An 18,520-nucleotide genomic window follows, 5' to 3' on the forward strand; every position below is an offset into this window, starting at 1 on the left:
AATGGGTAAAAACGCACAAATCTGAGCCACTTTGACAAGAGCCAAGTTGTGATGGCTAGACGACAGGTGGGTCAGAGCATCTCCAAAACGCCAGGCAGGTCTTGTGAGGTGTTCCAAATATACAGTGGTCAGTACCTACCAGAAGTGCTCCAAGGAAGGACAACCGATGAACCTTTAGCAGGGTCATGACATTTATGTGGATGTTACCTTCATGAACCACCCACATAAACACTGTTGCAGACCAAGTTCACTTCCTCATGGCAACAGTATCTCCTAATGCCAGTGGCCTCTTTCAGCAGGGTGATGCTCCATGCCCTGCCACACTGAAAGAAATGTTGAGGAGAGGCAGACTTGGCCTCCAAATTCCCTAGATTTCAGTCTGATCAAGCATCTGTGTGCTACACACACAAAACCTGATCCACAGAGGCCCAACCTCACAACTTACATGACGTAAAGGATCTACTAATGCCAGATAACACAGGGTACCTTCAGAGTTCTGGTGGAATCCATGCCTCGAAGAGTAAGAGCTGTTTTGGTGGCTCTACAGGAATCTACACAGCATCTATACAGGCAAATGGTTATGGCTGTTGGATTGTGCAATGGGCTATATTAACTAAGACAAGACAAGACCACCATATTCACCATTTGTGTTGGACACAGATGGAATTTGGCCTCCAACTGAGCAAACACACACAGTAACAGTGAGCACACAAATGCCCAGAGCGGTGGGCAGCCATTGCTGCGACACCCAGGGAGCAGACAGGGTTAAGGGCCTTGCTCAAGGGTCCTAAAGTGGCAGCTTGCTAAGCCCAGGTATCAACCCCACAACCCAGTCATCAATAACTGCTCTAACTGACCGCCTCAGCCCCCAAAATTGAGCCAAACGTTACAAGCGATTCCTTATAGGGAGGTCTGTTCACTCAGCGGCCAACTTTCCCAGACACATTAGACCAGGCTCCAATGTTTATGAATGTGGAGAGACCAAAATATTCAAAACTGAAGGTCAAATTACAATTTCAAATCTGACAAAAACCTCATGAATAGTTAAAAATATTTGGCCTAATAATGCACAAAAATCATGAATGGCTTGCTCTACAGATCTCCACATCGAGGTAGGGGTTTCTCCATTAGTGCAAGCAATATCATTGATTAGGCTGATTGGCTCTTTTTTGTTAAAGGGTGGGACTTGCTCTTTTAACAGACGCCATGTTGAGCATCGCGAGAAGTCCCTTTTATAATTCAACCAGTGGCAAGGGCAGTTATGAACGCCTGTCTAGATTTATTTTACAGTCGCTAAATGTTTGTGTGTAATAACTATATAATAAGCATTACACTTTATCAGGTACATTTTACGTTCTTTTATAAAAAACAAAAAAAGAAGAAAAAGCAAGGACACAAACCCCTACAATTCTTTAAAGGCAAGATACATTTTATTTTGTTTTCCTTGTAAAACAAATATTCCAAAAAATCTGAATAGCTTAATTAAAACAAAGTTGTTTTTAGATAAATTATGATATAGATTGAAAGGCTACATAATAGGACAAAGATAGGAGCCATGAAAATAGACAAAAGATGCTGAGAAAGCTCTGGATGGTGTGCACTGAATTACTGTCTGTTTGACCACTCAGCCGGCTCAACAGACAGTTTATCTGAAAGGCATCTAGAAGCATCAAAATACATAAAAAATACACATATGAAGCGTCACAAAGTCAATAATAAAGTTTTCACTAGCTGGCTTCTGACATCAGTCTTTCTGAGAAAGGTTAGTCAATGACACTCTTCAAGACACCCACATCAGCTCACACGCTACCTTTTCTGTCATACCGTCTAAACTGAAAGCGCAGCACACGAGTAAGAATATATCATCCCATGACGAGGAGATTTTTCACTGCCATAACAAAATGCAACCATAGGCTATGATTAAGCTGCAGAAATGTAAAAAAAAACAAAAAACGTTAAAATAAAAGAAAAACCATGTCAACACCATCCAAATTGTTAGCGAAGGTTCTTGGTGATCCATGGTTTTCAACTTTTCATATTTTTGCTAGTATAAATTTGGAAAATAGTTCTCAGATTCCAGACATCCAAGTCAAGACAATCATTTTTAAAACCCTGATGTCTTGTTTACTCAACATGCCTGGCCTGTGGTGTGATCCAATTTGGACCTGAACGGTGGGAGCAAAAAGTGAATCTGACTTCTTTTAAAATACAACTTGTTGAATAAACCCTGGACTAACAATTGATGCCAGAGAACATGGGAAAGCTATACCTGATGGCTAAGGAACTTCACATAATAATGTAGCACTGGAACTGGTCAGAAGAAGCGAATCCACTGAGCAGCTCAAGGACACAATAAATCCTAAGCACACATTCACTGAGTCAGAAAAATGAGCCACAAATCTGTACACTGTTCTTAAAGCACAGCTAGATGACTGAGATCAAAGTGTTTAACAATTAGATCTGAACCTTTATTACACAAGGATGAGCCATAATGACCATTTCCTCTCTCAAACACTAAGTACTATATGGCATTAATTCATCATGTCTTATGAAAGCTTGCTTCAGGAGACACCTGGAAACAGCAGCGTTCCCAGGGCAGGACAGCAAATCACTGAGCTAATATTCAAACAGTGAAGATTCAGAATTCTGCATTCAGAATCTGCGGTGTTGTGATGTTCGATCCTCAACAGAATTACTGTAAATATAAATTTCAGCTTTGACCAAAATATAGTCTCGATAGTCGTTTGATCATCCCCTCCTAGTAGAAGAAATCTAAGAAAGAAGATCTAGCAAAAAGATCAACAAATGCTTTGAGGCAAGAGTTGAGGCAATGACCAATATTAATAAAGGTAACCATATGGAAGTTTGAGAAAGCGACGGGGGTACTTGAATTAAATGAAACCGTTTTAGAATAGTGTGGATGATACTTCACAGAAAGTTCTTCTGGAATATTGTATTTACAAGATGAAAGAAATAAACAAACATCCAAAACACCCGGAGCACTGTGGAAAATAAATTCCGCTGTTCCACAATAAGAAAAGACAAAAACAGGTAAAACATTTCCCCCACAATCAGGTAGAAGATGCTCAGTCTTCACCTGATGGAGCATCCTCCTCGGATACATCGTCCTTTTCATCTTTCTCTTTCTCGCTCTCCTTACCCTCCTTCTCCTCGCCGTCGTTGTTGTTGTTGTCCTCAGCTTCTGCACTGCTCTCCTCTGCTTTCTTAGCTGGGGGTGAATCCTTCTTTGCTCTGTCTTGCCCTTTCTCCTCTTCCTCTTGGGGGCTCTCGATGTCCTCGTCCTCTTCCTTAGGCACAATCTTCTTGGACACGACTCGCTTCACCTTCATCTGGCGCTTCCCTCGCTTCTTCCGTGGCCCTCTGCTCACTGACAAGAGACCAACATGTACAATACGTATGACCCGAGCAACCTGCGCACCTGCACGAGCAGTATGCATAATAATAAGCAACTTCTGCCTCTTCAGACGGTACCTGAAGTTCTTATCCTGGGCTTTGGGGACTTCTTGTCTTTGCTTCTCCTGCTGACTTTTGAATTCCTCCGCTTGGGTCGACCGTAATCGCTGTCGTCGTCATCGTCTTCGACCATGAAGTCTTCATCGCTGCCTGAATCTGAGTGGGGAAAAAAAACAACACACAATAGTATTTGAGCAATTAAGCAATTAAAATATCTAAACATTCCATATGTAACCATATGGTAATAACTGCGTACTTTGTCAAACTACAAAAAAATATATATATAAAAAAATCATTAATTAATAGATTTCCTTTTTATTTAGCAGGAAATGCATAATAATGCCGTAAAGCCCTCCCAAACTCAGAATTGTTCAGTATATTATGCAAGACATCATTTCTGAGAGTATCCAAAGCCTGAAAAAAATCTTTACCGCCTGTATAAACATCGCTGTCATCTTCCCCTTCCTCATTATCCCCCTCCTCTTCCTCACTGCCTCCATCTCCAAGAAGAATCTCCCTCTGTTTGGAAGCTGCTTTACTGGCAGCTTGTCGCACCTGCCGGCCCTTCTTCTTCACAACCTTGTCTTCATCACTGTCAACTGAGAATCAGAAAAAAAAAACCTCAATAAAACAAAAGCTGCACACCTGTTTTCTACACACAGACACACGGAAATTACACTGACTGCAACAACAGCCAGAATGGCAGTAATTTTAATGATAAACATCCTAATCCAATTCTAATGTAATTTGTTCCCACAATCATTAGATCTTCAAAAACAGAATTCGCCTGTAAGGTCAACCAGAACAAGAACCATCTTGCTAGCTATGGGTCGATAAGTGACTGTATCATGTGAGTAAATACACAGCACAATTGCTGATCTGAAAATTCTTATTATTTTGTTATTCTTTAATTGCTTCCTCCTTAATTACTTACCTTATACGGTTTATATAATCTTTATATCTAATGCACTGGTTTCCAAACCGCACATTTAGTGTTTTTCCATGCTCCCAATTCATCTGAGCCAGCTAATCAGCTAATTAACAAGGCCTTCCAGAATTGAATGTAATGTGTAAGAGCAGGTTAAACACTAAAATGTGCAGGGCAGGGGGTCCCCCAGGACCAGGGTTGGGAAACACTGATCTAATAGTAAAACAAAATACACTAGAAAATATTGCATTTAATTATGAGCTACATACACAGAATATCCCCAGCTGGTTAAATATACATACATACTTTATAACATAAACTCATGAGATCTGCTCCCATGCAGAGGGTAAATTGGACATGCTTGTCAAAAGAAGGACACGAACATAACAGTTTGGCAATTCTTTGGTTTCCAACCAAACACTGAAACCCTCTGGATGTTAACAGTGTTTGTCAAATGCCCTCTATGTAGAATACAGTTGTCATTATAAGGTATGAAGTAATATCAGAAAACCAGATGGTAATTATAAAACAATTATATGGTATTGGATCATGTTTTTATTGCTTATTGCAATAATTCTGCAGACAATAATCATTTGTCAATATTAAAACTATCTATGCTAACTTCTTGTCTTATCAAACCAGTCCTATGCAATTATCAGGCTACGAAGATGATTCTTTAACATCCAAGCGAGCGTCACGCTGAACAATCTCTCTACCATTGAGGACAATCTTAACATTAAGGTACTTCTGGCCCCTGAGCAGTTCTATACACCTTTTTTTCCAGAGATGGCATGGTAGGGAAAAAGAATCAGGGCGTTTGTGCAAAGCGATGTTGCAAGAAATACCTTCAGCTCTTTTCCTTTTAGCAGTCGTCTGCCGTCCCTTGGTAGTTTTTTTAGTCTCATAGTCACTGTCACCACCGTCGTCATCCTCCTCCTCCTCGCCGTAGTCATTGTCATCATCACTCAAGTCCTCTGGAACACACAGTTAGAACGAAAAGCTTTCTGATAAACGGGGAGTGGTCTTTCATTAAACAGACTGAAAAAAACGAGAACAACGCTACAACGAGAACTTGTTCTTACTCTTGTGGTCTGTGACTCGGGACTCATCACTGCACAGGAGAAACACTGATTACTTGCAAAGAAAGTACTGTACATTTTAGAAATTATATAAAATCACATTCACAAACAAAACGGTAACTAACATCAACATCCATACAGGAAGGACAAGCCTGTACCCCCCACTGAATCTATCATACAGGACAACAGGACTGATGAGGTGTCTACAGGTGTTTTTATGAGTGCAATTAAGTTAAGACACACATATAAAATTTACATGTAATGATGTTTCTCTGATATTTAAGAAAAGCCTACCTGTGTTTTGCTGCCTTCTTGGGTTTGTTGGAATTTCCTTCATATTCCTCATCTACAAGCAAGCATTCAGGTGAATCAGACAAGCTACAACAAAATCTTTACAATTTAGCATTGAACAAAATATGGCTGCGCCTAAATAAAGGGTCTTTCAAAGTAGAGCTGGGCAATATGATGATATTCTATCGTATTGTGATTAATTTTGTTATTGTGATACACAATATGCTTTTCTAAGCATATTGAGGATATTGTTAGTGCTTAATAAACACTGATCAGCTGCACATTTCATTACAAGCAGTGTAGTTAGACTGGTTTACTTAGACGAAGTGCAGCAGATGTTGAATATAGAAATCACTGTACTCTGCATGAGATTCAGTCACTGGATGACTATGCTTTGTGACTGTTTATCTGCAAAGGCCTTAATAGTTCACTCACATTTTCATCTTTTATGGCTTGACTGCACATTTACCATTTTCTTGATTCAGAATTGTTGTTTTGCTTATTATTGTGCTCTCCGGTGTCAACCAGAGGAGTCTTGGTTTCTTCTTCTCGATCCGAGAGTTTTTCCTTGCCACTGTTGCCACTAGCTTGCTCAAAAGAGGCTTGCACCTGGATCTCTGTAAAGCTGCTTTGTGACAACATTTGTTGTGCTATATAAATAAATTTGAATAGTATGACTACTAAATGAGTATCTGAACAGTAGTTTTTAAGAATCTGTCGCTACTGATGTACCTAGTCTTTGATTACATGTATCATGATAAATATTGTGAAAAATGTCTGTAGATGTAGTGATATAGCCTTTTTACCGTATCTCCCAGCCCTATTTCAAAGGCATAAGACACTTCAACAAGACATTTCAGAGCTATGCAGCGGTTCATCAGCGGTTCAAATGTTGGTTTACTGTGTTAACTGAGGGTTTTTATTATTATCTCTGTGTATAAAACTCCTCAGCAGTAAAGCACAACTAATATGTAACTTACCAGCATCATCAGACTCTTGAAACTGTGCATAGTCAACCACTCTCTTATTCCTGTGGGGACAGACAGAGTAACTGCAGTGAATCCGACAGAATCTCGCTGTTATTTTTATTCTTATTGATGCTGTCCAATGAAAAACATTGTGACTTTATTTAAGGCAAAATGATTTTGAATAATACAAATTTATTTAGAGCATTTCTATTGGTCCGTTCGTCCAGAATTATTCAGCAGCTAAACAATGCAAACAATGGCGGAAACTAAAACATTGACAAAAATGGAAACACGTGGTTTTCATTGGACAACAGCGAAATACTAACTGCTAATAAATTACTAAATAATTTCTCAATAATAAAATAAATAATAACAGCTGTTTTTATACAAATAAAAACCTAAATTAATAACTAAATATGATGAATGGTTGCATTAATAATTATAAAGGTTTAAAAAAAAAAAATACAGAAAATCCAAAGCGTTTGCATTCCCTCATTTTCCCTCCTCAGAAGAGCTCCACACATCTACACTACCAGATCCACCAAAAAGGGGGCGGGGAGAGACGGCAGCCCATGCTTTAGAGGATTTGCCAGTACTTGTAACTCTGAGAGCATGAAAATAACGAAATAACGAGAATTAGACACACTGACAAAAAGCGATTTGGGCTTGTTACTTGTTCAATTAAAAAGCCTATTGATTAACAGACCGTGTCACAAGTCAGTGTGGTCATAAATCGATAATAACACAGCTGTAATCGCTGGATAATGAAGAAAGTTTGGGGTAAACACTACGGGCAGATATGGAACTAGCTAGCGCTGACTAGATAGCTATCTAGCTAACTACCTGCGTATACACCGTTTCCAGCCGTACTGTTAGCCGCTTTAGTTATGTGTTACAGCTAGATAGATAGCTACAGCTAGATAAATGAACGTGTTAATAATGCAGCACTACTTTACACCATCGGAGCAGCGGAGAGGAGCCAGCTAGCTAGTCTGCTCTCCATGCAAGCAGTAAGCGTGCAAATGTAGCTATGCCAAACACGTGAACACTAAAAAGTAGGCCCTTAAAGTCTGCGGACTGGTAAACTTGCTAAGTAGTTTGCAGGCCGAATATCCACGTTAGCTCATGGCAGTCGTTTCAGGGCGCTGAACTGCTCCGTTGGAGTGTCTTTTTCGGCAGCTAGCTATCTAGCTAATTAGCTGCAAACTGCAAGCGCCTATAGCTACTGGTGGCCGTTTCGTTCACGCAGGCGGACGGCTCGTCTGCGTATGCAGCGCGTGCTTGCTGTATATATATATATAAACGTGACGTAATTTTTTTTTTTAAATGTGACGTTATAAAAACAAATGCCGAGCCAAGAGGTCAGTGCCCTTAATAAATAAGTTAATCTGATATTAGGTAGCTAGCTAGCTGCGCTTCTCCGTTTCCTGCTAGCCGCTAGCTAGCTAGCTAACGTTCGTGTCGCTAACAGACACAGCGCTGGGTAGAGGCGAGATCTTGTGAGGTTAGCCACCGCCAGCTAGCCCAGGGACATTACTGCACGTTTACAGGCGTGATGCAGAACAGGCGTGTTAGATAGCTAGCGAACCTGGCATGCAGTAGCGCAGGGAACATTAAAAAAAAACAAAAAACAAAATATCAACGCACCTCGAAGGTCTTGCCATTGTGCAGGCGCGAATCCGTAACTTTTACGTGTTTCTATCACCCTGTAATGTTCGCGGAATATTGGCGGCAGCTTTGGTTACACAAGACGGCCACTAGCTGGGTAGCTCCGTACAAGCGTGCGCTTTGCCCTTCGCAGCTCAACCAGGTGTCTGTCTTGCCGGACCGCTCGGTAATGATGAACTGTTATCGTTGCTGGAGGCTAAGCTAACTTGCTTGGCTAACGGCAGCTAGCTGAGTCTGGCAGAGATCTAGCAAAGGTGTGTTTTTCTCGCCGTCCTAAGTGCATTTAAACAGGAGGCGCGCGAACAGAAACTGCTTGGACTGAGTAGAGGCGGAATTGACCTGGCTGTGCCTATCGACGAATGGCAGCTAACTAGCTAGCTAGCTGCTACTGACAGCATAGCGGCTGGCCTGTGGCAGCCAGGAGGGGTTGAGTGTGTTTAAAGTGGGATGGGGCTGAAAGGCTGAAGAACGCAAGATGCCCCCCTAAATCAGGAATAGTAGCTAAAGTTATATTTAGAGACTTTAATAAACTGTTAGATAGCTACCTAACTAAAGCGTATCGTCTAAACTGGGGGAACGGATTTGTTCAATTGAATTGAAGAGACTATTATTTAAATTAAGGGATTTTTTTTTACGTATTATTTTTATTATTTAATTATTATTTGTTAATTAATATTTTGTTTTACCTTGATACATTAGGGGCTTAGTTGAAATGGGCGACCAAGTGGTAGCTAGCTGCCTGGGGATACTGGGATCTGAGGATGATGGGGTCCTCTCACCCTATTTATGTAAACAATAATAGTTTATGCTAGAATATAAAATAATAAAAAAAATAGTTATACATTTTTTTTAAGATTGCTCTCCGATAATTAAGAACAGACATTCTAAGCAAAAAGAAAAAAAAATATTACATTAATATTACATAATATTACGTTGTCTGGCTTGAGAAACAGCTGTAAGCAGTCTGTAGCTTGGTGCTTCCTTTCTGATAGTAATTGCACTCTTTAGAGATGATCGATACAGCTTTCCATTTTCAGTTTTCCATTTAATTAGATGTTATGCCTTTAGAAATGAGTCACAACAGTTGGTTTAAGCCAGTAAGTGGTTTAATATGGATGTATTGAGGCTTTAACTCCAGTTGCAGCACGAGCAGCTTGCGTCAAACACCAGGCCACTTGCACATGACTGGAAATATGTTTTCCCGGCATCGCACTCATAGAACTTGTTGGCATTGGCAGAGTATGGGTACATTCCGTTGGCTTTGCCGACGCAGAATGAGCTGTTCATGCCACTGGTGCCGCTGGAGCCCCCACTAGAGCTTCCTCCACTAGAGCTTCCTCCGCTAGAGCTTCCTCCACTGGCACTGGGGGTAGTGCTGGTCACACCTGCTATTGGGGGCAGTGGGGTTGCAGGAGGCTTGCAGGCTTTAAAGAGGAAGAAAAAATGACAGAGTCAAGTTAACACGGCTGAACTCCAGACAGAAGTGTGAGTAAAAGGCCCTACTTATCACTGCTTTATTTAATGCCATTTGTACCTTGCTGGTCCAGATTAAAGGCACTGTGAAGAACATTGATCAGGGGATATTTGCCCTGATTACAGAAAGTGCCCAAAAAGTCATCCATGTCAATGGTCCACACCATAGCTCCACCGAAGTTATTCTTCATCAGCCACTGTGCCTGTAGACAAATCATTTTTTCATTCACCTTTTAGTATTTATTTTAGCACTTTGGTTTCGGTTTGCTTCTCTGGCAGTCGGTGGAACTGATTAACAGTTGATAAACTGAAAAAATATTTACTTTTGACTTAATTTAGCTATTTATTATATACTACTGTTTACCTTGATTCCAAAGCTCTTCACATTGTCGTATCCAACCCACTGATTCCCACTGTAGGCATATGGCACATCTTGTTGGGTATTCCACACCTCTGTTGCCCCGTTTTTCAGGAAGGTACAAATCTACCATGCACAATAGACAAAAGAATTATAACTGCCGTTTAGCTATAACACAGATAATGCAGTTCAACCGCATGAGTAGATTGGGGTACCTCAAAATAAGCAAGCTCCCCGGCTTCTTGAGTGTATTTTCCTGCTTTTCCAGCTCCAGAGATAGGTGCTCCAATTCCATGGTTTGCAGGGTTTGTAAGGGTGAAGGTGTTTCCATAGGTGGGGAACCCAACCAGCAGTTTCTCAGCAGGGGCACCATTATTCTTCCAGTAGTTCATGGCATAGTCCTGAAGAACACAGCATGATTAGCATCAACTACTTTCAGCCCTGCACTATCTTCAGAAACTGTAATACGAGAGCTTGGCAATGTCTTATCTAATGGCTACAAACTTACCACATTGAAGTAGATGTAGCTTCCGCTGTCAAAAGAATCCCTGTACAGGGGGCTGCATTCCCCTGTGAAAGGGTCCCAGGAGCCATGCATGTCATAGGACATCACATTGATCATATCCAGTGATCTGGTTAGGGTAAGATAAAAAAAAAAAAAAACAGTTGACATCACTTACAACCAACTAAAGTATAGTTTGTAAACTATGGGTCAGTTTCTCAGATCTAGATGAGCTTTAGTCTAGACTATTCAGGCTTAATTCACCTCAGAGAAATCTGTCACATACTTCACATGGATCTTTGAGGTTTGTACAGCTGTTTTCTTCACTGAGTTAAGTGTTTTTGGCAGTGATGAGACTAGGGACTGAGTTTGACTCACTGTCCGAGTTGAGGGATTTGGTAGGCGGTCTCGATGGTGCCAAGGCCTGAGGAGACAGCAGCAGACATCAGGAGTCGAGCTCTGTTGGTCTGCTTGGCCTCTGCCTCGAAAGCGGCCCTCATCTCCTGTTCATCAAGTTGTTACAGACATGAGTACATTTACGACCCACGTTTCAGTTTCTTACTCTCATAACTGCATAACTTACAGATTAGCCTAATTAAGGATAGGAATTAATAGCAGAAAGAGTAATAAACTGATCATTGTAATAAGCTCATAATAACTTGCTAATAAGCCTAATTAGTAAGTAGGAATTAGTAAGCTGACTGTTGTAATTAAGCTGAGATGTGCTAGCTCCTAGCATAGGCTAATGCTTACACAGCTGCAGCTAGATAGATGAGAAGTAAAGAAAACATTGGCTCTGTTTGGCCTGAGACGTATTAGAGCTACATGTTATAGCAGTGTTAACACCTCCGCCCCTCCAAGACACATTCCACAACCAAAACTTCTCCGAATACAAGTGAAACATCAGTAGTAATTGCCGAACAATACAAGTAAATTTGCATTCTCCGTCCCACACAGCAATCGGATTTCAGTCTGACTAACCAGAGATGCATTGGACTACCCAGTGTAAACGCATGTGGTTAAAATCTTATCAGGATACAATCCAGATACTAGTCACATGACGTGACCAGGTGTAAACGGAGTCATAGGACTGATTAATTAGCCTTTATCCATCATGGTGTGCTGTCAGCTGTCATAGTAACTAGGCAGATTTTATATACATATTTATATTTTTCTCTGGTTATGGAAGCTGTAGTGAATAAGGCTAGTTGTCAGCTTCACTATTGAGGTACCTTATGGGGGCCTAATGCTTGAATGTAAACACAATCAGATAGCACACACACACACACACACCTCCAGCAGAACGGAGAACAGTTGCTGATCCTGAGGTGGGCTTCCTCTGTTGGCTGGATACTCCCAGTCAATGTCCAACCCGTCAAACTCATACTTTCTCAAAAACGCAATGACAGAAGTGATGAAGGTCTGACGGTTGGCGGAGGAAGCCACCATGGCAGAGAATCTAGCAGGAGTGAATAAGGGGTGAATGAAGTTAACACAGTGATATTCGGAGTGCTTCTGACTGTGCTAAATTAAATGAAAATGAAATTACGTTCCTACCCTGAGGAACCAAAGTTCCATCCGCCGACTGACAGCAACGTTTTCAGATTGCCATTCCTGCAAAGATGAGAATGAGAGACAGAGCGGGAGAGATTTTAAAAATACAATGTTTGGCTTAAGGCAATAATTTGCATTGGTGTTTCGGTATGGTTTTAACCCAGTGAAGCCCTTGAATAATAGACCTCTAGGTTTATTGTTCACTTATTGCTGTTAAAGGGAACCCTAAGAAATTTACACATATCAGCCTTAACATGGGTTAGCTGTCCAGTACTATTAAAATATATGATATAAAGCAAGCATACTTTGTTTACCGTTATTATTTACCAAGCGATATTTTGTTGTTGTTTTTGTGAACAGATTAAGTAGAATTGTCACTGTTTGGTGGTTTTACATGCGCCCCTTTCTCTCACTCTTAGATAAAAATGTAATTTAGTTCAAATGAGCTTTTTCAGCTGGAGCTACACTCAGGGGAAACACTGTTCTCTATAGCTCCAGTGCCACCATTTAACACAGTAACAATGTAACAATGACGACCTACCATTTGGGATTTTTGCCTGTTTATCATGGTTTTATAATAAAACATATTTAATATAATATTTTTAGAATACTATAAAATATTATACAATATTATATATATTCGATGATGGTAATAGGAAACTCTAAAGCCAGACAGGACTAGAAACTTTATCATTCTCACTCACATTTTCATCTTGTATGGCTTGATGCCACATTTACCATATTTTTTCTTAATTCAGTTTTGATTTATTGTTCTCTTTATTCCCTTTTTTGCTTATTATTATGGAGGAGGATTGGTTCTCCTTTTGAGTCTTGGTTCCTCTCAGGGTTTCTTCCTCTCAACCCGAGGGAGTTTTTCCTTGCCACTGTTGCCACTAGCTTGTTCAAAAGAGGGTTGGACGCAGATCTCTGTAGAGTTGCTTTGTGACAAAATTGATGCTATATAAATAAAATTGAATTGAATTGAATTGAACTACTTACATTAATGAATATTATTTTCAATTATATACCAACACTATCTTAACATAGTTATTAAAGAGAAGAACTGACATGTGACCCCTTAAACAGTAAACCTCTCAAACACCCACCAAATCCCTTTCAAAAGTGTGGGAGGAGCCACAAGCTGGTATGTTAATTTGCAGTCTGGATTAGCTGAACAGACAGTAGAACAAAGTAAAAAAAAAAAAAAAAAAAAAAATATATATATATATATATATATATATATATATATATACAATACAATAATAAAAAATAAGCTTCATATCTAATATATAGATACATTTATATTATTATTCATTAGTATATGTTTGGACAGCAGAATGGAAATAAACACAATGCAATATTGCTTTGTTGTCATATGAGCATTATTTACTGTCTTAGTGCCATGCTAGCAGCTCTTGTGTTCACCACACTTACTTGTCCTTCAGGGCATTGAACTGGCTGTAGAGCTCCACATCATTCCATTCATAGGTAGCAATCTGGTAGCTGCTGGTCATGGTGGCGAAAGCGTAGAGGAGATGGGTACACAGGCATGGATCGATGTCATTGGGCATGTAGATGGTAGGAGGAGGGCGATACTGTGCCCAGTTGGTGAAGTAGCATGATAAGATGTAGGCTGAGCCTGTCCAAAGCAACAGAGTACTTCAGTACTTCAGTGAATCAGTTGCTTGTGGGTTAGCCCCTGAGTAAAATCTTGAACCACACCAATAAATCCTACTTACCAAGCTGCATATGGAGCAGCAGGGCCAGAGCTGGGTTCAGATGAGAGAAAGAAAGAGAGATGAAACCCTGTGATCTCCATTTCCTTAAACAAATGATCCTTTGAAGATTTCAAACACATTATTTAAGGCTTAAAGACAAATATGCACTCCCCTTCATTGAAGCCGGTATTCTTCTCAAAGCTACTCACCTGAAACCAAGACTACCTTGCCCATTATTGCCTATTACCAAGATTTGGGCACATGCTCTGCTCTTATATACATCCTTTAGTTGGCCCTTGACCTCTCAAATCATGTTGCTGGCAGGAGGAAAGTATTTACAGTAGATAGTGCTTCATTACCCAAGATTACCAAATCTCTTAATGTCCACAGTTACATAAGAGCATATTTTCCTGCTTATTTCTGCTGTACTTATGAATGTACTGATCAGCATCCAAGCGTTAACTCTGTTGAATCCTTCACTTAGCTTTCCTTTACTTTCAGTTTGTGTAAAAAGTTATCTTCATAATTTTGCAGTTGTCCATATCAGTAATTCTACAATGGATGGAATTAGACTGATTGTAGGGTTTAGAAAATCACATTAAAAGTGTTTTACTTTGTTATTAATGGTCTAGTAATTACTATCATAATTACAATAACCAGTTAATTAATTTGCTAATGCACAAACTCACTGATACTATAAGTGTGAAAGTGAAAATAAGTGTGTGTGTGTAAACATAGCAAATAGCAACAGATTACTACCAAATATGGTTGTTTTTTTCCCCCCTGCCCATTTCCTCCCCAATTTAGGCTGCTAATTGCCAAACCATGCGCATGCGCTTATTTTATAACTGCCGCCAACGTGCTTGGAGGAAAGCGCCGCATAACTGGCTCCAACGCACAAGCCTGCAGATGCCAGTGACGGGCAGCACCTCAGCAAAGTGTAATGAGGAGAGAGCGCCATCTGCCCACCCTGGAGAGAGCAAGGCCAATTGTGCTCTTCTGGGGCCTCAGCTGCTGATGGCTAGCAGCATGGCCGGGATTTGAACCAGCGATCATCTGCTCATAGTGACAGCTCCTTAGACCACTCTAAAAAAACACTTTTAATGACGAATACAGTCTCAGAATGATTAAACTCTTAATGACAAGTGTCTTCAGTACTTAGTAGAGTAGCTTTTGACTGTTATGACCTGCTGCAGACGGGATTGATAGCCAGACACCAGCTTCTGGCAGAGGAGTCTAATCCCATTCTTCGTGGGCTTGGCATTGATGGGCCGTCAGTTCATTTCTTGGGTTTGTGTGCTGCAGCAGCCTTCTTCAAAACCCACCAAATATTTTCTTATTTAAGGGGTTAGCCGAGTATGACGACCACTTCAGAATCTTCCAGGACTTCTGAAACCAAGCCTTGGTGGAGCCTTTGAGGATAATTGGGATAATTGGCATTATTGCATAATTTTTGGATGCCCATGCTTCAGTTTTGTCACACAGAAAGCATGATGTTTCCTTCTGGGACTTTCTAATACTTGATTGAATACATCTTGCCCTTTTCATTTCATGAAAAAAAAAACTTGCCAACTCTCAGAACTAGAGGTCTTGTTTACTTGGAAAAATTCTTCTTTGTGACTCATTGTTCCCAAAGCTATGATTTCTGACAGTGGGGCTGTCTGAGGGGTTACTGACTCAGTTTGGTGCTCAAATATTTGATGATTTGATATTGATAGGACAGAGTGACTGTACATTTGCTGACAATATGATAAATGTGTTTAGGTTTGACTTGACTTGAGTCTGGGCTTACTACTTCTTACTGAAAAAAGGATGCCATAGCTTTTACCATAAGATATTGATGTAATGTACAGAGGCATTCTTCAAACATCTGGTTCCTACTCCCACCACTGTGAACAATTCTGACTGGGTACATTTTGCTAGAATGTAGCATTTCATATCAAACTCTGAATGACTTTGTTAACATCTCCAATATAGAAAGTATACAAACCTGGTGGAATTCCACTTTTACAATCCCAATGAAATACATTTGTAGACTTGATTTCAAATGAGAAAAGTGAGGCAATTGGTTTTGCAGCTTTTGGAAGGTAAACTCAACCTTCAACATTTAAGTTTAAGAAATGTAAATGTAGTAAATACCTAAATGGAAAATACCTGAAAAGCTGGGTGGAATTATTTATCTGTTATCAGAGGGTTAGAATTAGGGCTCTAGTCCTGCAATAAGTAAATGGCACCATAGTAATGATATTGTAATCTCAGGTCAACAGAGCTGCTAAAAACAGTCAGCCGTGTTTGACTAAGTCTTAACACATTCACTCCTGAGTCCAGAATGCATAACACTTTCCACGCAGCTGTGCAGGTCATTCTTATTTACATTACAAATCATGCTTTTCAGGTTTAAGTTTATTCATCATGCATTTACATACACTGTAAAAAAAAAACCCTAATTATATGGGAAAAAAACTTTAAATTATAAAGTAGCCTTTTAATTGTATACATAAACCTGTACATTGAATTTGTTAATATATTATTATATTTTACAGAACAAATATTATATTATTTATACAGTACTTTCCAGCTTTTTACATATATGTAAAACTACAATAATTATCTGTAATTAAACTAAGGTTTTTGTCTTTATAATTTTATTTGTTTAACATTTACATGTACGCTGTAAAAAATCTGTGGTTGCCAAACTAAATGCATAGTTAAGTTATATAAATATCCTAGTGCTATCCTGTGCTGGGTGTGTGCAGGTGCTTTAATGTTGTTGCACTGTCCCTTTATTGTAGGTGATTGTAATAGTTGGTGTGTAACTGCAGAACTTTTAGTGTTTGTCACTTTATTGAAAGTGTTTTTTTTACGATATATTTACTGTAAGAACACAGTTTCCATAATGTCAGTATAGTATACATGCATGAAATATTGCAGTTCTGGGGGGGCACTTATCATTTTATTTTTAATTGTTTTTAACATATAAACCTAATCACAGATCCCACTTTTTGCTAGAAGAGACGTTTTAAAATGGTTAGTGTCAAAGTCACTAAGAAGAAGGTCACCTCTGCTTGGAACAGCTCTATAAAGTCTGTATAAGCAGTTATTTCAAACACAGATAGTGATAACGTGATGTGATGTGATAGAGTGAGCTGTGATAATGTGGAAAATGTGGGAAAATATGATAGTGAGAGGGCAAAGTTGAATAAATCTACATATAACCTGTCTGCCTAAGCAAAACCTGTCCACTATCAGCAAAAAGGGTTCTGTATACATTACGAGGAGGTTCTTTGACTTGTACTGATAGTGGAGTCTACCCCCAAGCCATCAGACTCCTCAACACAAAAAGACTGAACTGAAACCCCCTTAAACCACATACATTTATAGCGCAGATTCACATACACCTCTGTTGATGCTCCCACCTTCTACCTACTTGCACACATATCAGGACACATTGCTGCTAAATAGTGTATTGCTAAAGAACTGCTCTCGTCTACTGCAGTAACTGCTGTGTTCACGTATGTGGCAAGTTAACTTTGTATATCCTATATGTCATATCATGTTATATCACTGCACTTTCCCCATCACCACCACACACATTCAGTACTGAGTGCTGTGTCGGCACTGCACTGTCCTGTATGTTTACTGTGAATAATGTGTGTTGTGGTTGTATATACGTTCTGTGTTTGCACATTGATGTTGGCATGTTGCACTATATGTAGTCTGGAGTGTATTGTTTTGTTCTGTGTGGCAATAAAAGCCATTTGACTGAGTATTTTTGGTTCTATACAGATTTTTAAATGGTTATATAAAGTTTTTAAAGGATAACTACATTTTTGAAAAATAGATTTAAAATCAAATATTTCACATGATGCCATTATTCATAGACCCTTCTCTTAGTATTTATAATGGTATTTATAAAAACATATGTCCTGCTGTTAACCACAGGGGTGGATTGATCAGGCATGAAACTGAAACATGAAAATGAAAAAGGAATCATTCTTAAAATATTAATTCAATGTTTCTCAAATCGAGTAAGCTTTTACTTACTTTCTTTTTGATACATTTATTTATTGAATTTTTACATTACATGTGTCCACAATATTAACAAATGATACTGCAATTAAAATAAGCAAGAATAAACAAGTAAATAAACAAAACTAAAAAAAGATAAATAAAAACAATGTGTCCGTATCCAAAGATGTCCAATTTAACTGGCCAATGGAAACAAGGGGCAAAATTCAGCTAGGATGTTAAACCTAATGGTTATGTATATTGGCTAGGTACTCTTTTGTTTTGTAGACTACCAGACAACACATATCTTAATTCCACACATGTATAATTACATTATTATTATTATTATTATCACATCACAATAATAATTAATATTTTTGTCACAATTCTTCTTCTTCTTCTTATTATTATTATTATTGTTGTCATTATCATAACAAACCAGAAACAGACAGAAAAATATAAATAATAATCTACCAATAACAAATTTGGTTGTTATTGT

The 18,520-nt window shown here is 39.1% G+C and overlaps 2 protein-coding genes across 2 annotated transcripts; both read right to left on the bottom strand.

The window, feature by feature from the left end:
- Positions 1-1,408: 1,408 nt before the first annotated feature.
- On the bottom strand, positions 1,409-8,829 carry nucks1b (nuclear casein kinase and cyclin-dependent kinase substrate 1b). The gene is made up of 8 exons (XM_072697180.1): positions 8,388-8,829; positions 6,753-6,802; positions 5,776-5,827; positions 5,485-5,513; positions 5,248-5,376; positions 3,906-4,073; positions 3,493-3,630; positions 1,409-3,388 (listed from the first exon to the last, which is right to left on the bottom strand). The coding sequence occupies exons 1-8, from the start codon at positions 8,402-8,404 to the stop codon at positions 3,087-3,089; spliced, it is 885 nt and encodes a 294-aa protein (XP_072553281.1). The 5' UTR covers positions 8,405-8,829; the 3' UTR covers positions 1,409-3,086.
- Positions 8,830-9,536: 707 nt separating this feature from the next.
- LOC140576576 (acidic mammalian chitinase-like) lies at positions 9,537-14,247 on the bottom strand. Its single transcript, XM_072696032.1, has 11 exons — positions 14,223-14,247; positions 14,035-14,064; positions 13,730-13,934; positions 12,299-12,355; positions 12,035-12,200; positions 11,120-11,244; positions 10,748-10,871; positions 10,455-10,640; positions 10,246-10,365; positions 9,943-10,084; positions 9,537-9,832 (listed from the first exon to the last, which is right to left on the bottom strand). Exons 1-11 carry the CDS (start codon positions 14,245-14,247, stop codon positions 9,537-9,539), a joined length of 1,476 nt encoding a protein of 491 aa, XP_072552133.1.
- Positions 14,248-18,520: the final 4,273 nt, after the last annotated feature.

This window comes from Salminus brasiliensis, chromosome 14 (assembly GCF_030463535.1).
Source record: "Salminus brasiliensis chromosome 14, fSalBra1.hap2, whole genome shotgun sequence".
Lineage (NCBI taxonomy): Eukaryota > Metazoa > Chordata > Actinopteri > Characiformes > Bryconidae > Salminus > Salminus brasiliensis.